Source organism: Ambystoma mexicanum, chromosome 2q (assembly GCF_040938575.1).
Source record: "Ambystoma mexicanum isolate Mex_15411 chromosome 2q, UKY_AmexF1_1, whole genome shotgun sequence".
In the NCBI taxonomy this organism is placed as follows: domain Eukaryota; kingdom Metazoa; phylum Chordata; class Amphibia; order Caudata; family Ambystomatidae; genus Ambystoma; species Ambystoma mexicanum.
In genome coordinates this window covers 841,580,594-841,606,656 of record NC_090924.1, presented here as the reverse complement: position 1 = coordinate 841,606,656, position 26,063 = coordinate 841,580,594, and the positions used below count along the sequence as shown (strand labels likewise).

At 46.1% G+C, this 26,063-nt stretch overlaps 1 protein-coding gene across 2 annotated transcripts in view; it reads right to left on the bottom strand.

Moving 5' to 3' along the window:
* The window catches only part of KIF5B (kinesin family member 5B), a 1,711,571-nt gene that overhangs the window by 609,500 nt on the left and 1,076,008 nt on the right, over positions 1-26,063 (bottom strand). For both annotated transcript variants that reach the window (XM_069648059.1, XM_069648058.1), the window contains exons 18-19: positions 11,066-11,127; positions 10,854-10,963 (exon numbers count right to left, since the gene is read on the bottom strand). In XM_069648059.1, coding sequence (XP_069504160.1) covers positions 10,854-10,963; positions 11,066-11,127 — 172 coding nt within the window. The remainder of the gene's footprint in view (positions 1-10,853; positions 10,964-11,065; positions 11,128-26,063) is intronic.

Below are 26,063 nucleotides of genomic sequence, written 5' to 3'. Positions count from 1 at the left end.
CATTGTGCAAAGACTTTTTTACTTACCAGAAGTGCTTCATCCGATATAAGACTTTTGCCCATTGACTTTGGCCTAGCCTATTATACTGAATGACTCTGCTTAAGGAATCCAAAAGTATTCGCCTGCTTAAGAATATTTGTGGTATCTTGTTGTTCTAATGACCTTTTCCTTTTACCAACTTCAACAGTATTCTAAATGCAAACAGTAAGATATTAATGTCCCCAGCACCCTAGCTATTGAAGTCACCTGCGAGTGTAGGTTGTATCTGTGGGCCATCCCAAAAGGGTCTTTACTGATTTAGAAACTAAGAGTGTGAATTTTTAAGTGTATTTGAGTGCTACTGTTATATTGCCCCCTTCTGAAAGACGGCTTATTCTAACTGACTGATAAATTAATAATTGTTTATTCAAGAAACCTTGTGTGTAAGTGTTAATTTGAATACTTGTCACTATGAATCTGTCTGTCCAAAGGGTACTGCATACAAACTTTGCCTAACACCCTACCTTGGGCCTGGTCTTGTGCTTGACGAATTTCTTCAAGTCCTCTGGAGGCGACCTTCCGAAAAGCTCCCTCCACCTGGCTAGTCTGTTATTCAGAGCGTGTGGTGTCAGTGTATCGCACGCGGTGCAGCCCTCCCAGTCGTGGTCTGGGCAAAGGCAGCGGGGGCAGAGAGCGTGGGGGTCTGACGTGGGGAAGAGCCCTTCGCAGGCTGGACACCTGCTGAAGGCAGGAGACCTTCACATGCACCGGGGAGGAACATAGCGCCAGAGGACAGAGGTACTCTATTAAAGACAAGAATAAAGAAGACAAAAGTACTACTCTGGGAAAGAGTGTGTGGAATTACTAGGCCGGAGGCCTAACCCAGGGGGGCTTGTGAAAGCGGTCTGTTCCCGTCGACACAGATAAGAGGACTCAGGAGTGGCACCAGTGGGCGGAGTCATGGGAGTACATGCTCCCAAGGCCGCGCCCCGTGCGCCTCTAAATTTAAAGGGGAAGATGATTTTTCTGGTGAAAAAGGTTCCCTGTCCCGTCCCTAGCGAGGGGCACCCACACAGTATGGAGGAAAGGGGACGGGACATAGGAGTAAGGCGAGTACCAATGACTATCACCTTTTGCAGGCAACAACATGCGTCCTTCCAATTACAGTTAATGAAGCAGCTGCTTGACAGGTTGCCTTGATGATAGGGAAATTAATTTTCAGGAGAAGGCAACTTATGGCAAAAGCTGGCGACCACCAAACCTACGGGCTTGAATGGATTCTGGAGAGGTAGCCCACAGGAGAGCTGGGCAGTCAAGGGACACTTCTAAAGGTTCTTGGGGAATGCAACATCGAGAAGACGTCGGGACTAGTTGGCCCCACTAATCCAAGGGTTGAAGCACTGATGAGGGTCTTCTGAGATCATGCAGAATAGCAGGGCTTCACAGGCCAGACACAGGAAGGGATGCTGGGGCCACATCAGGCATCGTCTTTGGATCTTTAACCGACTGCTCTTCTTCAAGGGATTCCTGGCTTCAACGTAGATATGAAGAATAGTTTCAGAGGTCGTCCTTTTATCAGAGATTTGAGCTGGAAGCAAGTCCAAGCCAACCAATGGTAAGGGTCTGCACTATTCAAACGGCCAGTAGTTGTCCAATCAGGGACAACTACTGGTTTCACATCTGCCCCAGTAGCAGACTTTCTGGCACTAGTGATGTGGACTGGGACTATACTGTCCCAGCCCCCTTCCTGGGCCACACACAAAAAGGCTCATTAGCCCACGAAAGCAGCAGCTTTCCCGGGCAAGCGTATGAACTTAAAAGGACTTTCCTGACCTGAGAGGCCAGGAAGAAGGCCGAAATACCATATGGCTAAAGAACAAGCACAAATCTTGTGGCATGGCCAATTTAGTGCACTAGTCAGATTTAGTGGCCATGTACGGTTAATGCAAATGTGCACACCAAAAATGCATCTGCTGCCACCAGCTTGTCTTTAGGCACATACAAAAGTAACCAAAAATCCCAAGTGTAGAAAGCTAGGGGGATACAAAAGTTTCCATTGCACTGCATTTTAAGATGGTGTGTGCAAGGTTAAAAAGTCACAGAATGGAAAAGGGACACAGTTTCTCATTACTGACAGTGAAAAGGACTGATAGTGTTTCTCCATAACAAATTAGCAAAAGGAATCTTTCTTAACAGGCATGACAGCAAGAGCTAGCAAAACTAACTGGCATTCCAGTAGTGCCCAGAGCATGCATAAAAAAGGAAATGAGGTCATGGGGCAGAGCTCGCTGCGACTTCACATCCTGCTTCTGGACAGGTGACAGGCAGAGCAGATGCAGAACAGTTCTGTGCCCCAGGTGGTTGAAAATGTTTCTGAAGACAGCTGGCGCTGGATAGATAGAACTAAGATGAGGAATCCATTAGAAAGGATAGTAATTGCATGTTAGGTTAGTCTACTAACTTGTATTACTATACTATATTGTATTACTCACAGTGAGATGGAATCTAGGGTTTATCCATTTACTGTGTTTTGCCATGTACTTGGTTAGATGAGTATTCTAAAGAAATTCGACAGTGCATTTTTTATCATAATGCATTCTATATATGGGATACATTACTCACTGTAATCATATTTCTGATGCTTGTCTCTGCTTAGATTCACATGCTGGCATCTAGTGGAAGCTGCAGAGTATTACAGTTGTTGTTTTAAAAATTCAAAAAAGGACGTCGACAGGGCGTGCCAGTAATACTATCCCTAGTGTGACATCCACTGTACCCATGGTCCTTCATGTGTCGCAGTACCTCAGATTGTTTTGTTCTGAAGTGTAGCATGAATACAGGTGTATCCAAGCAGATATATAACAGAAAGCTCATAACATCTATGCACAGATATATCTAAGCAGATACAAGCATCAGAAATATGATTACGGTGAGTAATGTATCCCTTCTGAGGCTTGTGGAATCTGCTTAGATCACATGCTATGTATAGATTAGCGAGCAATGTTAGGAGAAGGTGGTGGGTCGTGAGAAGGAGCAGCAGCAAATAGATGTTTTAGAACCGCTTGTCCCACCTGTGCATCGGTTTTGGAATGGGTGTCAATGCAGTAGTGCTGAGTGAAAGTGTGTACTGAGCTCCATTAGCTGCTTTGCAAATGCTCTCTAAGGGGACATTTGTGATAAAAGCTAGAGTAGCTCCTGTGCTCCGTGTGGAGTGCGCCCTTGGTGTAAAAGGCAGTGTTTTGTTTGATAATGAATAGAATAATTGTATACATCTGACTATCCATCTGGAGATGGCATTCTTGGAAATGCGGTCTCCTTCTCTGCCTGGTGCTACAGAGACAAACAGTTGATCTGTTATCCTAAGCGGCCTGGTCTTATTTACGTAGTAAAGGACCGTCCTCCTCACATCTTGTGTGTGGAGTTTTACCTCAGCTGCGCTAGTTGGATTCTGAAAGAAAGCCGGAAGCTCAATAGACTGGTTCACGTGGAATTTGGAAATGAAAGTAGGGGAGAATCTAGGATGAGTATGTAAAACCAATTTATCTTTACGGATAATAAAGAAAGGGTCCTGCACTGACAATGCTTGCAATTCACTAACTCTTCTTATGAAAGTAATAGCCACTAAGAAGGCAGTCTTGTATGTCAGGTGTTTAAGACTTGACTTATGCATAGGCTCGAATGGGGGCCCCCCATGAGCTTTGCTAGTACTACATTGAGATCCCATCCTGGCGGTGGGTTTGAAATTGGAGGGTGGAGTCTTTTTACTCCCTCCATGAATGCCTTAATAACTGGAATTTTCCACCACAATACTTTACTTTGAGAGGTGCTATAAGCTGATAAAGCCGCCAGGTGGACCTTTATAGAATTGAATACTAACCCTGAAGCTAACAAGTGGAGCATATAATTTAGAATGTGTGAAGGAGTACATTCTATGGGCTTTATTTGTTTTGACTGGCACCAAATTACTAATCTCCTCCACTTGTCGAATAACAGTGTCTAGTGTTTGGTTTTCGTGCCTCTTTGAGGATATACATACACCACTGTGGTAGATTAAGATGTCCGAACTCTGACTTCAGGAGCCATGCTGCCATGTTCATTGAGTGTGGTTGTGAGTGCACTGCTGTTCCCCTGTGTTGGGTTAACAGGTTGATTTGGCACAGGAGTTTGATGGGATCGCCAGTTGGCGCAGATGTGGATACCACGGTTGTCTCGCCCACATTTGAGCAACTAGGATGAACGACATCTGTTCTCTGTGCATCTTATTCACTAACCTGCCCATTAATGGAGTGGGGGGGGGCAGGATCGGGGGGAAGCGTAAAATCATTTCCCTGACCAGTTCATCCATAGGGCGTTCCGCTTGGAGTCTGACTGGGGGAACCTGGACGTGAAGTCTGGGCATTGCTTGCTTTCTCCTGTAGAGAACAAGTCTATTGTGGGGTAACCCCACTGAGAGAAGATGTGGTCTACGATGCCCGAGTCTAGTTGCCACTTTTGTTCTTCTGGTAGGGGATCGAAGAGAGTCTGCTAGCGTGTTGAGTACCCCTGGAACGAGTTGGGAGGATAGAGATATCCCGCGTCTGAGTGCCCATTTCCATATTTTCTGCACCAACTTGGACAGACTTGGAGAGCGTGTGCCCCCCTGTTGATGTAGAACATCGCAGTTGTGCAGTCTGTTAGAATTTGAACCGCCTGGTTCATCAGTTGCGTTTCGAATGCTTGAAGTGCTTTGAATACTGCTAATAGTTCCAGCAGGTAGCTGTGGTTCTGTGCTGTGATGTGAGTCCACAGACCATGTGCTGTGTGGTGAAGGTAATGAGCCCCCCACCCAGAGAGTGACGTGTCTGTTATGACAATCGCTTGTGCTTCTGGATCGTGGAAGGGTTTTCCCTTCAACAGATTTCCTCTTGACCACCAGCGTAGGTTTTGAACTACGATCGTCCCACTGATCACTTGCCTGAGACCACCGTTTCACCAACCACTCCTGCATTGGTTGCTGTTTGCAGAAACCTGTGCAGTTCCCTCTGGGACCACTGCAAAAGATTTAAGACTACAGGTGTTTGGCAGTAAACCCACTTGGTAGCAGTCTGTACCACACAGATTCACTTGGTAGCTGTGGCTGAGCAGTCAGACTTCCCTCAAGAAGAGTTAGGCAGTATACAGAGTATTCACAATAGGTCAAAAGAGCACAGTAGAACAAGTAAACACTGACCAGAGCTTGGTGTAAAAGAGATATAATTATTTATTTAAAACCACATCTAATAAAACACACAGGCACTAATGTTAAGCAGTTCAAAAACACGGTCACTAAAAGATATACACTCCGTTAAACAGTATTAGACAATTCTTAAGTAAAGCCCCACTTATTTTCAGACAGCGGTGAGCGCTTAACGCAGATGACACACTAATAATTCCGCTTTAAAAAGGGAGAGAAAAGCAGAGTATAATTTGAAACAAATCCCAACACTTTCACAAGAACACAACAAGAGAGGAAGGCAAAGTAAAACCGTGAAGTTAGAGTTCAGAAGGCCGGATCCATTTTAAGAGGATCAGAACGAAATGTGTCCAAGGTCACACGGTTGCAGTGCACAAAAGTCTTTAAAGGGTTCAAAAAAGAGTTGGACCAAAGAAAGGGACCAGTTAGATGGTCAAGGCGGCCAGCCCAGTCCGGAAGGCTAAGGGATTATTATTACCTTGTAGCAATCTTTAGAAAGGGAGGCCTGGCGGACACGGTACCGTAAAGTGGTGAGAATACTCCAGCGGGGGCAGTTGTTCCTGGAAGTCGGTGCTTCGTCCGGGGGAAGAGAGGATCTCGTCGGGGAGGAAGGCAGGAGCCTGCTGCACTGCCAGGGAAGAAACCAGCCGCGGAGTTCTCAGGCAAAAGGAGCGGTCCTTTAATTCGCGGTCCAGTGGTAAGTGGCTATCCGGTTGCCGCGGTGCTTGGCATGGGCAATTCGACCACAAGACGTCCTGGGATGCGAGGAAAAGAAGGTAAACTGGTTGTGCCCACCAGTCAAGGGAAGAAGCCTCTCCAGCCGGGAGATCGTCTTTGTTGTCGGGAAGTGGTGAGTCGGTTCCGCAGGGCTCCAACGGTGGTGTTGTCGTGGTAGGTCGGCTCAGCTTCTCCGTTGTCCGATTCTCAGGTCCTGTGGCGACTTCTGAAGTTCAAGTCCCCAAAGCCCTGCTTTTATGCAGCACACCCCCATTCACTCAGCCTAGCTGTCACTCAAACATGCTAAGTGGTGAGCCGGCCGGCTCACCACTTGGGCCAATCACACAAGAGTGCGACTTGAGTTACCAAGGTAACTCAGTCCAGGATGCTTAAACCCCCTCCCACACCCCCTGTGGTACCCAGACAGAGTGGCACCACTTTTGGAGGCTTCTGTGGAGAGGCCCGCCAAAAAGTGGAACAAAGGGCTCGACTTGGGTTGGAGTCACAGAAGAGCACACAACCGCCATTCTCGAATAGAGTTCTGGCAAAAAATACCAACCGGCGAATTAATATTAATTAAATAAACCGGCGGTATGTTCGAGGCTATGAGAATTAAATAATTAAAGTTGGTAGCCTCGAACAATGGGAAAATCCCATAGGGATATATTTGTGGTCGAATATAAAAGTAGTATCCACTGCCACAAGCCAAAACTCGATCAGGGGGACGGAGACGTGCCCCCTTGACTAACAGACCCCGGGGCAATCGAATTGCCCCGACCAGTACGTCCACAATATGATGGTTTGTACCGGTTTCTGTTAATAATTTGGGACTAGTAAATCCAATGGTGACGTTACATGCCCTGGGAGACAGTAGTCTGTCCCAGGGTATGGAGTCTATGGTGGGGTGTCACTATGACACCCCTGTGTCACTGCACGGAGGGTGCTGTGTAACACACATAGTAAAAACACTTGAGACCCTATGGAGTAAAGGACCCCATAGCCCATAAAACACATTAACAGTCAAAGGAACACCACCGCCAGTACCTTGGTGAATACCCTTGCAGCTGAAGCTATTCCGAAGGGTAGCACCTTGAATTGGTAGTGCTGGTTTGCTACTTTGAACCGCAAGAGCTTTCTGTGCGCGGAGACCATTGAAATATGAAAATAGGCATCTTTCATATCCAATGTTGCCATGTAATCCCCTCGTTTTAGCAGGGGAATTACCTCTTGTAGCATTGTCATGCAGAACATTTGTGGCTTAAGTGTTTGCAGGGCATAAGTCTAATACTAGGCGCATAGTTAGATCTTTCTTTGGCACAAGGAAGTATGTTGTATAAATACCCTTGTTTACCCTGTTGGACGGCACAATCTCGATGGAGTCTTTGAGGAACAGTGCGTGGACTTCTTCTAACAAGATGACTTGTTCTCATCTTGTTGTCTTGCTCTGTCGCGGGGAGGGGGGTGGTTCAATGGGTTTTCTACGAGCTCTACACAATAACCTCCCACTACTGTAGATAACACCCACTTGTCCGTTGTTATTCCCTCCCATGCATGGGTGAAGTTTGAAATCCGTCCCCTTACTGGGGAGGCATGGGAGGGGATCCATCTTAAGCTGTCCCCTGATATATAAAGTATCAGATGGCGCCGGGCGGAATAGTTTTTCTATGCGCAGGTTTCCTGCTCTAGTTTGATTGGGCATTCCAGTGAGGGTTGCATTCTCCTCTGTACCAACCTCAAGATGGGGATGAACTGGGTAGCAGCTTTTTTGTCCCCCAGGATATCCTCGACAAAATCTTTGTCTTGCTGAGTCTCCCGTGTTTGAATAACGAAGTGCTCAGCTGCTTTGATTATCAAGTCATTGAATAAGGGCTGATTATCTACTGGAGAATCGGGGACTGGTGAATCTTGTTGAATTGGAGAAGACATAGTATACACTTCTGACTCATCATCACCATCATTATCAACATCATAGTATTGATATTCTTCAAGATCCCCTTCAGTATCTGTATGGATGTCATAAAGGTCAGCAGAGGTACAAGACATTTTTGTTGCTGGCTGGGATGAAGACAGTGGCTGAGAAGTGGAAGACAGGGGCTGAGACCTTGAAGCCTGAGCAGTAGGAGGTGTGATTTGCCTGAGGTTTTTTTTTCAAGGAAATTTGCAAAACAAGTGATTCTGGACATCACCCTATCTACGTCTTCTGCTGACCATAGGTCCAAGCTGGGGATGATCCCTGGGTATGGTATGGCAAGGACTTGGGGTGTAGGAGTGGGTACACCTTTATTTTTTGAAGCCTCACTTAAGGGACCCTCTTCTTCCTCTCTTTCCTGTGGGAAAGTTACAATTTCCTTTGAAGGGGTAGACTTGTTCCTATAAGCTGTGTCTTTGTTCTTATGAGACTGGTCTCTATGATCAGAGCTCTTTGAGTAAGATGTTTTGGAGTTAGTAGGCTGAAACAGTCCTTCTGGGACATCTTTCTTAACCAGGTGAGATAACCCTGTGTTTTTGGACTTCCCAGCTGGTTTCGATGAAATGTGTCGAGTTTCGGCATTGGGAAGGACCTCTGCCACGTCTGCCGACGTTCGGTCGAAGGATTTTTATGGGCGGCGACCTTTGCCTTATGGGGCCGGTCATGGGGCGACCGGGATTTCGAGTGCCCAGAAGACAGGGAATCTACTGATCTGCCCATAGACGCCAAATCTGGGTGTACGGTCGGCATAGCCGACACATTGCCACAGTGTCTGTTTAGTGTGGGACAAGGAAGTGCTCTTGCCGCCGGGTGTCATCTCCCCACAACAGGGCGGCCGGCCTGTTTATTAGGGTCGGGGGCTTGCACTTGGGAACTTGGATGTTTCCCTTCACCATCCGAGAAGACGGCGATGCTGCAGTCACTGGAGGCTCCCTCCACGTCCATGGCAGCCTCGGCATGCATGGCGTGATGGGCCCAGCGTTTTGTTCTGCGATCTCGAAGGGTCTTCGGTCTTAAGAGCTTGCACGCTCGACAGTGCCCTTCGTCGTGGTCACGGTTCAAACACAGGTTGCGCACACTGTTTTTTATCGATCCACAGAAACTTTTTGTTACATGTGGGGCAGAATTTAAAGGGTGTCTTATCCATGTTTGGGAATGGCAGCCGGGCGATTAAGGGAAAGGGTGGGAAAATGCATTGTTCAATGACTGCCCTCCACTCTCCCTACTGTATGGGCCTAGGCTTGGTGGGCCTTCTAAGGCCGAAAGGGTCAGTCGAAACTTGACTTCGTCCGACGGCGTCATCTTATCCTTTGTCTTGACTCTTCACTGCATCGAAGAATAATGTCGGAAGAATAAAGGACAGAAAGAGTAACTATATTTAAACTTTGCATAAGCAAATGGCATCAGCCAAAATTGAACTCTGTGAGAAGCGACAGCTCACGATGGCGGAAAAAAAACAATCCGAGGGACCTCGACGCGTGAAGGACCATGGGTACAGTGGACGTCTCACTAAGGATAGTATTACTGGCATGCCTTTTTGAGTTTCGTAAACAACTGTAATGCTCTGCAGCTTCCACTAAATGTCAGCCTATGCATAGCATGTGAATCTAAGCAGATTCCACAAGCCTAGGAAATATATATATATAAAAGTGAAAAGCTGTTTGTTCGTGTCGAAGAGTTGTTCCTTATACAATTCCACACTTTTTCACCAATCTGCACCACATTTTGTATAGTTACCGGTTACAACCCTCCAGAAATTACTGGCTACATGACATTTGGACACTCCACCCGGTTCCCCCGGATTTCAGCACCCTCACAGATGAGTCGGTTGCCTGAAATCGGCGAACCATCAATGTGGTCCTAGAAGGACCGGCCTCGACATGAGGGAGAAACCTGAGGTCCAGGCCCTAAAATGCACGGTTTCCAAGATATTTGCACCACAAGAAACTGCACCACGCAAGGGTGAGGCGACAAGTGGGGAGAGCGCACAGAAGGACCCAGTATGCAGCAGCACACCAACTTTCGCCTCCTCCAACGTCTGCTCCGGGGTATGTCAGTCAGCCACACGTGCCCATCCTCAGTGCAATTTACTTCAGGGTGCAAAGCACATCAAGCGATAAGCAAATAGTATCAGCGACCTAAAGGATCAGTGTTATGTCTTTCTACAGAACCTATTCTGAATTTGGTACATTTTATGTTGCATTTCTAAGAGTCGAATTGATTTTTGGGGCCTGCACATCCCCTCCTACGAGTAAAGCCAGACTGCTCTCCTACATTACACATTGAGTGTTTTAATCTAATTTGGCGGATATCCTCTCCTCTTATACCCACAGAAACCCTTGGATTTTTTTTTCCACAAGCATTCACAAGATAGAGCAATCACCTTCCTCTTAAGTGGTGAGTGGCATACCTGTGTGGACATATGACATATGCAAAGTTGAATGGATATATTGCCCATAGTACATATGTACAGTGAACTACATGCTAACACACTTACAAAGGAACTTTTAATGCTGCCAAGTTTTTCATTTGGGCATTTCTAAGTGGGCTACCCCTGATTTTAGTTGAAGTGAGGTGAGATCTGCCTGACCCACAGAAGTTACAAGTCTATTTTGTCAATGATCAACTCAGCACTTATGGCGAACTAGAGCTAACATACTTGTACAAACACATACGAGTCACTAAAAACCCAGACATTTCAGGGGCTGTCACTTAACTTGACCAACGAGTATGTCATGAGGTAATTTGCATGGACGAGGAGCTCTATATACTACGTAACCTTGCAGAAGATAATTAATTGCACATACTTCTGGATTTAAATGGTGCTATGATCAAAGTCACTCAGTCATGGCTTCCTTATCTCATCAAATAGCACTGCTCTCTAGACAGCACTTGTGATCATTTAAAGACCATCTATAACAGCATTTCAGGGCAGCTGTTTTGTAGAGTATATACAGTTTGGTTTTAAATACTTACTCCTGCAGATCAGTAATGAGTTTTTCTTTAGCATCAATCTCATCCCTCAGACTGCTAATCTGCTTGTGGTGGGCCTCACGATGGCTCTGAATTTGTTGCTCAACAGCAAGCTGTGGGTTAAGAAAAATAGCTTTATAACTTCTATACAGTGAAAAGCTTCACAAAAGTAGCTTCGCTATAGAATAGGAACCATCAGCAAAATATAAACTCACCTTAACTTCGTTGGCAGTCTGCACCTTATTTAAGTGCTCCTTCTCCATTTCATGGACTTTTTCTACATTAGGAATAAACAGAAAATATCATTAATTAATTAAATTCTAGTGTACAATACAGTTGAGAAGCTGTATATAGCTAGTAAATACATTGAACAAATCATTTAAAACCAATTTGGAGGAACAGCTGTAATTTGCCCTTTTTTCACTTAAAAATGACAACAGTATACAACAAACTGACAACCTTAATCATCAATGTCCAGTAACCCCATTAGCACCCTCGAAGAGGGCGTTGGTCAATCGGGATGCTTTGAACGCGGACTGTATTGTATTGTACAAGCCCACATTCCGAGCAGCCTTGGTGCTGCTAGCCAGCGCCCCCTTCCCTGCTCCTGCTTCCCTTTCCTCCATACCCCTTTAGCACCTGTGTACTTTCCTACATGGGTGCTAAGAGAAATATTTATTTTTTAAAAAGGAAAGAAACTTACTTCAGTACGCAGCCCGTGCCGCACCATGCTTTCCAAAGTCCCTTTCATTATTGATGATGTCACAGTGAACAACACTGAAAACGGACTTGGGAATCAACAGCGCAGTGCCAGGTTGCGCAGCCAGCGAGGTACTTTTCTTTAAAAATAATAATAATTAAAACCATTAGCACCTGTGTAGTTTTCATACAGGTATGAACTGTAGTAGCATTTATCGAGTGGATGAACGTTGTACGCTGGGAGTTGGCTATGGATGCTGGATTCTGTTATCATGGGTTTCGCTTGTGTCCTATTAGACTTAGTGTTGTATCTCTTGTTGTAGTAAGAGTTTCTTTATTCGGTTCTGGATGTTGTCATTGTCATCCTAGATGTGTCAACCTTTTCATTGTTTTCCCGTTTGGTGGTTTGGTTTTTCAGTTTGAATCTGTGATGTTGAAGAGCCAGGTTTTTAGTAATTTTCTGAATTGTAGGTGGTCTTTGGTGTTTCTTATTTCTTTCGGGATGTTGTTCCAGGTTTTTGTGGCTAAGTGGGAGAAGGAGGAGCCTCCACGTTTTTTCTTAAGGTATGGTTTTTTTCTTAAGGTATGGTTTTTTCTTAAGGTATGGTTTATGGGGAAACTCACTAGTCTGTCAGGCTGTCAGTGCCGGGAAATTTAGTTTCCCTTAGTCTTTTCACTTTGTTGCCACTTTGGTGACTATCATTGCAAAATGCACCTTCCAATGCAATGCAATAGGGTTCTCTTTTTGTTTTGCTATAGACATACCCTCAGATAATTTTTTGTTACTTTTAGATGTTCTAAAGAATGGTGGCAGCGGTTCCCTTTTCTCTATGTTTGAAGTATTTTGTGTTAGCCTAAACACATTTACCGCTTTTGGCTACTTACTGTGGCTAGTGGCTACACATGGCCATGCCACGAGGTCTTTGTCTGTCCTTTGGCCATGTTGTAGTTTGGCCTTCTACCCGCCCTTACAGGTTAAGAAATTCCTTTTTACGGGCATGCACTTCCTAGGGAAAGCTATTTTTGCGGGCTAGTGCATTTCACATGTGGTGGCTCCCAGGAAGTGGGTTGGGACTGTCTGGTTCCAGTATGTCTGATGTGCATGCGTGCATGAGGAGCCCCAGTGGTCCCCAATTAAACCACTGCTGGTGTGCACGTGTGAGGCAGATCTTGCCATTGGAGGGCCGAGTGTGATCACTCACCTGGCTTTGGATAAGAGGAGAGGTCCTGCAGCCATGCCAGCATATCAGAAGAAGGAGCCAAGCATCCTGAGAAGCCCAGCAGACGAAGGAAGACCCAGAGAAGAGCTGTGAAGAGGCCGGGTAAATGAATCCTACTGCTGACCTGAAGAAGCCTTGCTTCGCAACTGATCCAAGATTGGTGCTTCGACCCATTGAAATGGTGGACCCAATCATTCCCGACATCTCCTGGTAGCCTAGCAAGGGAGTCTTCTTGGAAGTGTCCCTGGGCCATCCATGGCTGACCAGCTCGAGTTTGGTCTACCATGCTACAAGCGTTGCTGTCCAATGTTAAAGATTGGGACTCCGGGGGTCGACAACAAGTCCAACGGCCCTCCTGCTGAATTTAGTCTACCCAGAATCTACGGGTCACAAGATAGGAGGTGCATTCTGACCGCAACAGTTGTGTCCCTTTGTTTCGCCGTGCAGCGGTGGCAATCACTGAAACCAGTTTTCCTGCATCATTCTCAGTGCCTTGAAGAGGGCTTCAGTGGTGCTTCTTGCATTCTTCCTCCCGAAACGATTGCACCAGCGCCTGTGACAAACTGGACCTGTTTCTACACCCGCAGTGCTGGGACATCTGTGACCCGAAGAAACGGCAGGAAAGGAGAAATTACTTACCATAATGTTCTTTCTATGGATTCTTCTCTTCTTCTCTCGCAGATTCCTCATCTAATAGATTTCTCATCCAGCTCTGCTGAACAGAAACTTTTCATCAGGGGGCGTAGTAGACCTCGACTCAGTCCGCCTTGATTGGTGCTCGATCGTCGGCTTTGGACGCAACGGCAGGCGTCTCATATATCATGTCACTACGCGCCATACCTCAGTTCCCCCTTTTTTCCTTGTGCTTGAATGCTGCAGAGGAAAACAATGGGAGACGAGGCTAACCAGCCTGTAAAGACTTGACAATGGGAAACATCCCAAGATGTGAAAAACAGATTGGGATAAGCTCCCAGTAATTAAAAAGACATTAGAAGAGATTTAAAAAAACAAAAATGTTTAAAAGCAAGCTCCTAGCCAGATAAGAGCGGTCACCTCAGAGCCATCATCAACGTCCTTTCACTTTAGACCAATGTGCCAAGCCGTAGGAATTTTGAGCAGGGATGAATGGGAGGGGCGATGATGAATCTGTGAGCGAAGAATCCCTAGAAAGAACATTACGGTAAGTAATTTCTCCTTCAATGGATTGCCTTTCTGCCGCAGATTCTTCATCTGATAGACTCCCCAAACAGTTAGGACCACAGAGGCGGGCAGAAAGTGTTACAGTAGCAGATTAAACAGTACTGCCCTACCAAAACATGCATCAGCCCCGCGGGCAACATCCAGACATTAGTGCGCGGTAAACGTGTGCCAGGACGACATGCAGCTGCACGACAAATGTCGCTAATGCGAACTCCCCACTGCAAGGCCGTAGAAGCCAAGACCCCTCTTGTCGTGTGTGCCCTGATGTCGGGAGGATGCTGCCTGTCAGCAGACTGGTAGAATTCCACGATGCAAAGAATAATCCATCGAGAATGGGTCTGCTTCGTTACGGCTATACCTTTGCGGGACAATAAATGGGCCACGAACAGCTGCTTAGAGATCTGGAACTCAGACATCCTCGCGATGTAAAAGCTCGAAGCTCTTTTGGGGTCCAAGGGATGGAACCGCTCCTCCTCTTTAGAGGGGTGTGGTGGAGGGTAGAAGACCGGTAGGTCTACAGAATGAGAAAGGTGAAACTCATACCGCTTTTGGAAGAAAGCCAGGTCTCACTTTAAGGGAAACCATTTCCTGAAAGAAACATACGAACAAGGGCTTGCAACACAAGGCTTGAAGCTCACTAGCACTCCTGGCTCGCGTATTCGCAACCAAAAATGCGGTCTTCAACGATAGCAGCCACAAAGAACAGGAATGCATGGGCTCAAAAGGAGCAGCTATCAAAAATGTCAGAACTAGATCCAAATCCCAGTCATGGACAATTAAAGGAGTTGACGGAAACCTATTCACACGGCCCTTCAGGAATTGGGCCATTACCAGAATCGTAAAGAAGGAACCTTGATTCAGGGACCTTTTGAACACAGACAAGGATGCCCAAATATCCTTTGACTGTGGTAACCTGAAGGCCTGCTGAGGCCAGCGACAGAAGGAACTCCATCACTGTAGTGGTGGGGTAAGAGATGGGATCATTCTCGCGTCCCCTGCCCCATGCCTCAAATCTTCTCCACCTACACGTATAGAAAGAACTGGTAGACAGTCTGCATGCAGCCAGCAACACCTCAAGTACATCCCTCCTCAGAGGCCCCAGTCATAATACCTTATACCTACATGTAGGTTGAGGTACTCTGGGTTTGGGTGAAGTACCCGACCTTCCAACTGGGTCAGGAGATCCGGGCACAGAGGCAACCTGTGAGGCAGACAGATGGTCAGATTCAAGAGATCAGATTACCAAGTCCTCCTCACCCATTACGGGGCGATGAAGATCATGGTTGTACAAAACCTCTTCAACCTCCTGAGAACCCATGGGATGACGGGAATCGGGGGGAAAGCGTAAAGGGGATGGAAGGTCCAATCCACCAGTAACGTGTCGCCCAGTGCCCAGTTTGCTGTGAATTGCCTTAAGCAAAACTGTCTGCAATGCCTGTTGGACTCCATGGCAAACAGTTCCACTGCTGGTGTACTCCAGAGAGAGAAGAGCTTCTCCAGGACTTCCTGGCACAAATCCCACTTGTATGAGACTGTGCTCTGCCAGCTCAGAACATCTGCCAAGCTGTTCTCTGTTCCCCACTGGATAACTGCAGAGACAGAGATTTGGTTCTCCAGCAACCAGAAACACAGCTGCATTATCCCCCTATAGAGGAGAAGGGAGCGCACGCCACCCTGCTTTTTCAGGTAGTGCATGGCCACTGTGTTGTCCGTCAGGATTAGGACATGCTTCCCCTTGAGAGACATGGCGAAGGCTCTAAGGGCTAATGCGATGGCTCGCAATTCCAGCCTGTTGATGAGCCACTTGGCTTCCATTGCAGACCAAAGGCTGCTCACCTGCAAATCTAGCAGTGAGCGCCCCAACCCTTCAGACACATATCCAAGACCACTCAGGCCTGAGGCCAAGGAGGCCACAAGGGTTCCCTCGCTGCTGTCGGTCCACCAGCTGAGGTTGACGACCACTGAACCTCAACACCTTGAGGGATTCTGTGAGGGCTCTGAGGTACTGTGACCACTGACACTTAGGACGCACTGTAGGGACCTCATACACAGCCTGGCCTCTGGCATTAGAAAAATACAGGAGGTCATGAGACCCAATAGGCGGAGGAAGGAAGCCGCTATTAAGGTGGCGTGGTTTCAAAACACGTTCACCATTTGTGCAATGCTGTTGACACTCTCCTTGGGCGGCCAGGCCTTCCCTAACTGGGGGTCTACGACTGCTCCGATGAACTGGAGCATTTGGACTGGTGTCACATGGTACTTCAAATTCAGTGAGAAGCCCAGCTTGTGCAGTAGCAGAAAGTGTCCCCTAGAGGAGACAAGACATGTCGCGACTTCCTGCCTTTTCAGGTAAGGAAAGAAATTATAAGGTCATGCACTTACTCAGGAAAACTGCTGCTTTCATGAGCTAGAGAGGCTTTGTGCGTGTATGGCAAGGGAAGGGGGCTGAGACTCTAGTTCCAGTCCACATCACTCGCGCCAGAAAGTCTGCTACTGGGGGCAAATGTGAAACCAGTTCTTGTCCCGGATTGGTCAACTACTGGCTGTTTGAATGGTACAGATCCTCACCACTGGTGGGCTTGTGCTTGCTTCCAACTCAGATTTTGGTTAAGTGGACTTCTGCAGCTATTCTTAATATATACATTGGAGCCAAGAATCCCAAGTGCTGGGGTCGGCTTTACCTGGGGGACAGAGCGTGAGAGGAGAGAAGAAAGTGGAGAGCGACAGTTTTTTTTTAATTTTTTTTTTTTTTTATTGTGTATGGTTTTACTAAACCTTTACAAAAGAGAAGAAAACAATTGACAATGCATAGAAAAAGAAACAAAAGTGTATATACACTTAATGTATAGACAATTAAAATAGCAATATACTCCCTTCGGATAGTAAGGGTAGAGTCTGAAGAAAAGCCTATATGTTTTGAAGCCTATATGTTTTAAACAACAAAATGCATTCAATCACACATGTTCCAGATGAAGGTTACGAATAAAACTAGATAGAGCCAAGCCCTCTCACTTAGTACCGATACACAAACAGCGTTTCCACACCAGTTCAGTTGGTAAGCCCAACTATAGAGATTTTAGTACATTCAGACAGGAGTCTCTAAGGGTGTTAAGTGGTGTACAAAACAGAATAAGATGTTTAGCCGTTTCAGGAGCAGAATGGCAAAATCTACAGAGGCTGTCTGCCACCGAAATCTGTTTCCACCTCAATTTAGTGTCCAGAGTTGGTAGACTATTTCAGCGCAATCTAAGTATGGTTTGTCGGTGGTCACGATTAGGAAAAATCCTGAAAATTGTGTTCATTTGCCAGAAGAGACAGAGCTATATGAGTGGAAAGCATCCATGGTCCGGCACCAATCATAGTCCCACAGCTTCTTTTTAGTTTTTGTAGGATTAGTAGTTAGCTGCTCTAGATCTGAGCCGATGTTACACAGAATAATTTAGCACAATTTAGCAAATTAGTTATTCCCAACAAGTTCGTATAGAGTATTGGATGTAGGTGCCTTAAGTTTGGCGTAGAGCATAAGCATCCTCCTGTCAACTCGAGATTTTAAAGAGATGTAGCCTAGCTCGAACCGAATCGCAGCAAGAGGGACAGCAGTAGGGAGGAGTAGGACCCGTCTCCAGATGTCGCCTTCAAACACATCAAGTTTGGAGATGGTTAACCCTGTACATAGCTCCAAACCATATATCAGTTTCGAGGCTATTTTACCCTGAAAAAGAGGAGGGCAGTTCTAACAGAGAAAAGGCCATATTTGCGGTTGATTTTAAGGATCTGTCTGGCTAGTACCTTAGCTTTGTTTAAGAGAAGATTTATCTGCCCTTTCGAGCCTCTACTAGCTCCAACATAATAGCCCAGATAGATAAAGCAGGTGAAACAGGGTATTCTTGCACCCCCCAGATGCCAGGAGTTAGTTTTCTTCTTACCCAGCCCTTTGGATAAAGCGAGGATTTTGGTTTTCGCGGGGTTGATGTTCAATCCATTTAGCTTAGCATAGTTGGCAAATACATCCAACAGACGCTGTAACCCCAGCTTAATTAGGTCAAATAATAGGAAGTCGTCTGCATAGGCCAACCAAATAAGCTTCACAGACCCAAGTCTTGGTGCTAAAAGACCCTCCTTCAGCAAATGCTCCGCTGCATCCGAGACATATTGGTTAAACACCCATGGGGCTAGGACACATCCCTGTCTAACCCCACGGAATGTACTGACCACAGCAGACATGTCCCCCTTTTTGTTTAGCCAGATTCTTGCACTCGAATTGTGTAAACCCCCTCTATGAGGCTGATTAAACCCTTTAGTAGACCCCAAGCAGAGAGTTTACGCCATAGCCTATTCCGATCTACGCAGTGCAAGGCTGCTGAGAGATGCACTGAGGCCATAAAAGTAGGGCCCCTAGTTGAGGTCCAGGCAGCCTCCTGAATGCACTTAACCGCAAGCCCATTGATGTTGGTAGAGTGGGATTTACGGAAGCCCGTTTGAAAAGGACTCAGGGGATGACTGGGTTTTTCCCATACCTTCAGATGCGAGAGAAGGAAGGCAGAAAAGATTTTGCAACCCGCATCGATCAAGGTAATAGGCCGGTAATTTTTAGGGTCAGACCTACTGCCGCATTTGAAAATTGGGATCACATGTGCAGTGGACCAGGAGATTGGGCATACCCCAGATTGGATGATGTCTCGGAACTCAATACTTAAAAGACTGGCTCAAAGGTTCGGATCAGCTTTGAAAGTGTTGTTTGTGAGCCCATTTGGGCCAAGGGCTCTAGATTTTTTACACTTTCGGATTAGATGTAACACCGTGTCAATCTCAATCGGGGGTTCCCATTTGGAAATAGGGACTAATGTGTCACAATTCATAGAGCGGTTTATTCCCTGCAAAGGGTTAGAGGCAAATCTGTTGGAATAAAAGTCCAACCAGCTTTGTTCCGCAATTGGATTCAGTAAAGCAATGGCCGGGTTACTATCTTGTCCATTGACAATATGCCAGACGGCACCCACATTCGCCTTCATAATAACCTGGAGCATTGATTTAGAGTCCTGTTGTAATAACTGGTGTTTAATTGTTTTGCAGTAATTTTTATAGGCTTGTTTGACCTTCTTAATGAGACCTAAGCGTATGGGCATATCAAGGTTTGCAAATGGAAGTTTCATAATATTCTTATTCTTGATGGATTTTGCTAATGTCAAATCAGAGTTATCAAGATGGATATGCCTACTAGCTGGAGTTTGGCCTGCGGAATGATTGCCCAAAACCTCTACCGCTGTTTGTACCAATGATGTAACCGTTGCGGTGTTGAAAGTTGCCATTTTCCAGTCAAAAGTAGTCTGATTCAGCATAGCGCTCAGATTGAGGTTCAAGGTGTCAATGTTTTTAGAAGTCCACCGAAACGCAGTACCCGATGAATTGGGAGTGACCATGAGTGGAGTACGGTACCGACCCTGTGGATGGCAGATTTTGAATATTGCCGTTAATATGCCATGGTCACTCCAGGTATTCATGAGGATTTCCAACTGCGAGCATCTTATACGTAGGTATTCATCCACAAAGATGTAATCAAGCATAGAGGAAGAATGTCCACGGCGCCAGGTATGTCCAGTGGGGCTTTTAGGTAGTTGTGAGTGGCCAAGCAAAGGTTGTAAGCCTAAGTTGCCCAGCTCAGTATACCAGGTGTAACCATCTTGTTTCTTCCTGAGTCGTTGGCAAGCACCCACTCTAAGATAGTCTTAGAGATAGTGGACACTAACAATTTAACTTCAACAACACCTCTGTGCCAATAGATGTTCATAATTAGCAATTTCAACAAACCACTGCTGGAAGTAAGGTCTACACCCAGAGCCCCATATTGAAGGCCCAAGAGAGCCCTGCCATATAGACAAGAGCAGTTAACGACTGCGACAATTAGACCACCTGATGGTCTACCTCCCAGGTTATGTCGAGCAGGCTGGTCGAAAATTTTATAACCATCCAAGCATGGGGTCGAGGTCATCCAGGTCTCTCGAATGCAAATAACATTAGCATCCCTCAACAACTGTAGGCACTCCAAGTTTGTAAATAAATGCTGATTGCCTCTGGAGTTCCAAGATTTGAGGCAAAGGTCCGAGAAAGATCCTAAGCTTAGGCTTGGAGATGTTGGCCTAGGGCACAGGTTTTTGCCACAAGGTGGAGATAATGGAGGCCCAATCAACGTCCTTGTCCTGCTGTTTAGATTGGATTTCTTGATTAGTCAGGATTTCTGGGGCGCCTGAATTGTCTCCCGATGGTTTGGTTGAAGATTGTATCGAAAAAGGCCTTTGAGGCAACGTTTCCGATGATGTAGCAGCTTCAACTTTAAATCCCAATTCCTGCAGAGAATCTGTTTGGGTAAGGCTCAGTTCCTTGACTAAAGGAGAGGCAAGGAAGATCATGCTCATGTCTAGAAGGTTTCAGTCTGGAAAAGCCACTCTAGCAATGTCTATAGAGGAAATTAAAGAAAGTGCTGGGATTTCAGAAAAAATAGACAGGACATTGCATCTATTCAGACAAATTGGAGCTTCCAACTCTAGCAAGCTCTGGATTTTTACCAAATGCAACGGTTTCAGCTTAGAGCGTTAGTACCCTCTTGGCGTTTTAGAGAACCCACCGGTAAGCTTTGAAGACCCTTTAGGTTAATGTCTTGCCTTTTGTCTGCATCAGAGAACTGAAGCCTCGCAGTTGGTTTGTGCAGGCGATCCACCAAAGCTCGAATACCTGATGAAATTGTTGGATATGTGGAAACTGGCGGGATATTATCGCCCTGAAGCTGCCCCCACTCCGCTCCTAAGTCCAATGGAGGAACAGGGATCAGAGACTGATTGGGATATTTATTCGTAGGTGGTTGAAGTTGGGTAGGCCCGCATATTGAGGAAATTTGGTCGATCCTTGTGTCCGAGGGACCCTGTACCTTATTTGGATTTGTAGCTTGAGGCACAGCAGGTAACCTAGGAACTTCTTCACAGGTCCTAAATTTACCGGTGTCACATCCTTGATGTAAAACCGATGTGGAACAAAGGTTTGCAGTTGAGGGAGCAATTAGGGTTTCTCGTACAATCATTTTCAAGGGGGCCAAGCAATTCTGTAAAGGACTGCTCTCCAGCATAGTAGGGGCCCGAGTAGTTGGTAGTTTGCAGGTGTCAGTTTGGGCAGTAGAGTCAACCAATTTGGCCCTATGTAGAGTAAAAGCACATAAGTGCTTCCCCTCAAGGTAGACCCTAAATTCAAATTTAAAGGGGTAGGTGCAGGGATTTTGGCAAATAGTAGATTAGTTTGTTTTGTAGCCAGGTTCAGCTTGATAAGGCGCGATTTGCGTGGTACTAAGATTCATTTTGGCCAGAACGCTTAGAAGCACTTTCCTGTATAGCTGGATTCACAGTAGATGGAAGCTGGCTTAAATTAGAAGTAGAGTTGGAATTGATCTGTATTGAATTGGTTGTGCCAGGTAGGGCACCAGCAGTGTAACAGTAACCAGCCGGTCATACCAACTTAGCTTGTTCATGGGCAGTGTCATTATTAGGAACACCTTCCTGTGTAGCTAAGGTCAGAGTGGGTAAGTGCTGACTTAGTTTAGAGATCAAGTTGGGAAGGATCTGTATAGGGTTGTTTATGCAGGCTGCGAGAGCAGCAGAGAAACAGAAGCCAGCAAGTGGTGTTGGCAAGACTTGATCTTGAGCAATGGCATTGTTGGTAGCTTCCAATATTGAGATATTATCAGATATCTCTATAATGTGTGTTTTGACTATAGGTGCTTGCATAGGTGCTGAGGTGGAACTTTCACCCTGTGGGACCAATAAAGGAACTTGCACAGCCAGCTTCTGAGATAATTTGGTACCGATCCAGTCCACTTTGTTATTTAGGTCTGCCAATATTTCAGTGCCTATGCAGTCAATTTTCAAGTTGAGTTCCGTCATTGAACTTTGGACAGATTTAAGCTCAGATCAAATGTTATCGTACAGCTCAACATAAGAGCTAAGGACCACGTTTAAGGCAGAGACTGTCGGGTGAGTCAATCAAATCCGTTCATCCAGATCTTTCAAAGTATGATGTAGATGAGATGAATTTGCATGGTTCGGATTGGAGGCCCAAGAGCTTGCTTCCGCTGCAAGGTCACATTTATTAGAATCAATACCTTCGATAATGTTAGTCAGGGCAGTGGGTGTATTGTCAGCCAAGCCCACTTGGGATGATGAGATGGAATTTACCGGGATTCCAACAGCAGAGGGCAGGTTCATCACTTTATCCGCACATTCAATTATACTAATATCAGTGATATTATTTCCTCCCAAAAAAATAACTGTGTAGTCATTGCTGAGTGATCTAGCATAGCATTGCCTCTAAAGGCTTTAGGTAGTTTAATTTCAGTGCTAGTTGTTAGGCAGAAACCTGTGCAGTTCCCTTAGGGACCACTGCAAAAAGTTTAAGACTACAGGTGTTCACAGCAAACCCAATTGGTAGCAGTCTGTACCACCAGGATTTACCTTGTAGCTGTGGCTGAGGGGTCAGACTTATCTCAAGAAGAGTTAGGCAGTATATAGAGTATACACATTAGGTACAAAAATACAGTAGCACAAGAAAACACTGACCAGAGCTTGGGTTTAAAAGTATATAATTATTTATTTAAAAACACACTTGTAAAAAATACACTGGCACTAATATGTCAAGCAAGTTCAAACACAATCACTAGAAATATATACACCTCCTTGATTAATTATTCGACTTTAAGAAAAGAACACCACTTATTATCAATACAGACGTGAGCGCTTAACCAAGATGGCACTCCTATAATTATTTAAAAAGGGAGGGAAAAGGCAGAATTAGGAAAGCACACAATACCAACACTTTTAAAAGAACCACAGCAAGTCAAGAAAGGCAGAGTCTACTGTAGAGAAAGAAAGTTCATAGGCCAGGCCCACTCTTGGAGAGAGCAAGACAGAATGTGCCCAAGATCACCCAGTTGAAGCACACTTTAAAAGTCTTTGCAGATAGTTCAAAAAGGAGTTGGATCAGTTCAGAAAAGTTAGTTAACAGGTTCCAGGTCACCCCAGGATAGAGAGTCAAGGATTTACGGGACACTGTGAACAGTCTGTTGCAAGGGAGACTAGGCGGGACACAGTACCTGAAATGGTGAGAAAGCTCCAGCGGGGGCAGTTGTTCCTGGCAGCGGGTGCAAGTCGGGGCTTCGTCCAGGGGAAGAGAAGATCTCGACGTGGAGGAAAGCTGGAGGTCGTTGCACTGCCAAGGAAGAAACCAGCCGCGGAGTTTCCAGGTAAAAAAGGTACTACCCTTTTATTCGCGGTAGTGGTGAAGCGTGGCTATCCGGCCGCCGGGGTACTTGGCACGGGCGATTTGACCACGAGACGATCCAGGAAGGCGAAAAGAGGGCGAACCGGTTAACCCCACCAGTTCAAAGGAAGAAGACTCTCCAGGAAGAAGATCTTCTCTGTCGTTGGGAAGTGGTGAGTCGGTTCCGCAGGGCTCCACCGGTGGGGTCGTCGTTGTAGGTCAGCTCAGCTTCTCCCTCTTGGGATTCTTTAGGTCCTGTGGCGACTTCTGAAGTTCCAGTCCCCAAAGCCCTGCTTTTATGCAGAAAACCCACATTCATCAGTCCTAGCTGTCACTCAAACATGCCAAGTGGTGAGCCGGGCGGCTCACCACTGGGCCAATCACACAAGAGTGCGACTTGAGTTGCCGAGGCAACTCAGTCCAGGGTGCCTATTCCCCCCCCCCCTCCCAAACATCCTGTAGACCCAGACAGAGTGGCACCACTTTTGGAGGCTTCTGTGCAGAAGCCCGCCAAAAGTGGAACAAAGGGCTCGACTTGGGTTGGAGTTACAGAGGCGAAAACAAATGCCATTTTAAAACCGAGTCCTGGCAAAAAGACCCAACCGGGGAATAAATATTAAATAAATAACCCGGCGGTATCTTTAACATTGCACCAAAAAAGTGGTGCGTTTAAAATGAATGGGAAAATCCCATAGGAAATATTCCAGTGGAATATTTTGCGTGGTAACCACTGCCACCAGCCAGAAACTCGACGAGGGGGGACTGCACAGTGCCCCCTCGAAAAACAGACCCGGGGCAATCTAATTACCACTACAAGTACTTATGATATGATACAATATGATGGTTTGTACTGGTTCTGTTCACAATTTAAGACTAATAAAGTCAATGGTGACTTTACATGCCCTGGGAGACAGTAGTCTGTCCCAGGGGATGGAGTCTATGTTTGCGGGTCACTATGACACCCCTGTGTTACTGCACTGAGGGTGCTGTGTAACACACTTACCAAAAACACATGAAACCCTATGGAGTAAAAGGCCCCATAGCCCATAAAACACTTTACAAAGTCAAAGGACATTCTCAAATCATGCCTAAGAGTGGGAGAAAAAGAGTCTCACTCTTAGCAGGAGAAAAAAATAAACCCCAAAAATCCAGCAAAGCTGCTGGAGGACTCACTAGGTTTGGGAAATTAGCCTTTACAGAGAATTCACCCTATCACTAGTAGAGGTTGCTTTCAGGATGTATTTGTCCATAAATGTCTGTCCTGATGCTAGTTGATTTGGTTTCAGTTTACTAGGGGTTTTATGGTGTAATTTGTCATTGACAATAGGTAAATTAATAGTAGCATCTGCAGCCTCAGCATTATGAATCAGAATGTTGCGAGTTGCTGCAGCAGTGGAGGATTCCTTAAAATTTGAACTTGTAGGCTTCACTGATAAGAAAACAAAGGGGGGTCTGGGAATCTCTCTACCAGCACGAACACAGCCCAATGACCTGTTCTTGGGTGAATAACCCCTGGGAGAGACTCTACCAAGTCTTTAGCTCACTGTCCTTTTCACAGAGAAGAAATTTCCCCGCATATCAGCCTTTGTCCTGCCCAGGGGCAGTCCAGCGCCGAAATGCTAGGCAATTCTCCTCTGAACAAGAGTACCATCAGTAACCCCATACACGTGTTTCAGCCTTGTTGGGCATCATCAGTGAGGTGAAACTGTTGCCTCTCTAAGAACAGTGAGCAAGGGGTCCACGTCTGGATTGCCCTGTTAACTTAGGGTGAAACCCAAAGTTAATGTATGCAAACAAAGGGGGGTCTGGGAATCTCTCTACCAGCACGAACACAGCCCAATGACCTGTTCTTGGGTGAATAACCCCTGGGAGAGACTCTACCAAGTCTTTAGCTCACTGTCCTTTTCACAGAGAAGAAATTTCCCCGCATATCAGCCTTTGTCCTGCCCAGGGGCAGTCCAGCGCCGAAATGCTAGGCAATTCTCCTCTGAACAAGAGTACCATCAGTAACCCCATACACGTGTTTCAGCCTTGTTGGGCATCATCAGTGAGGTGAAACTGTTGCCTCTCTAAGAACAGTGAGCAAGGGGTCCACGTCTGGATTGCCCTGTTAACTTAGGGTGAAACCCAAAGTTAATGTATGCAAACAAAGGGGGGTCTGGGAATCTCTCTACCAGCACGAACTGTTCTTAGAGAGGCAACAGTTTCACCTCACTGATGATGCCCAACAAGGCTGAAACACGTGTATGGGGTTACTGATGGTACTCTTGTTCAGAGGAGAATTGCCTGGCATTTCGGCGCTGGACTGCCCCTGGGCAGGACAAAGGCTGATATGCGGGGAAATTTCTTCTCTGTGAAAAGGACAGTGAGCTAAAGACTTGGTAGAGTCTCTCCCAGGGGTTATTCACCCAAGAACAGGTCATTGGGCTGTGTTCGTGCTGGTAGAGAGATTCCCAGACCCCCCTTTGTTTGCATACATTAACTTTGGGTTTCACCCTAAGTTAACAGGGCAATCCAGACGTGGACCCCTTGCTCACTGTTCTTAGAGAGGCAACAGTTTCACCTCACTGATGATGCCCAACAAGGCTGAAACACGTGTATGGGGTTACTGATGGTACTCTTGTTCAGAGGAGAATTGCCTGGCATTTCGGCGCTGGACTGCCCCTGGGCAGGACAAAGGCTGATATGCGGGGAAATTTCTTCTCTGTGAAAAGGACAGTGAGCTAAAGACTTGGTAGAGTCTCTCCCAGGGGTTATTCACCCAAGAACAGGTCATTGGGCTGTGTTCGTGCTGGTA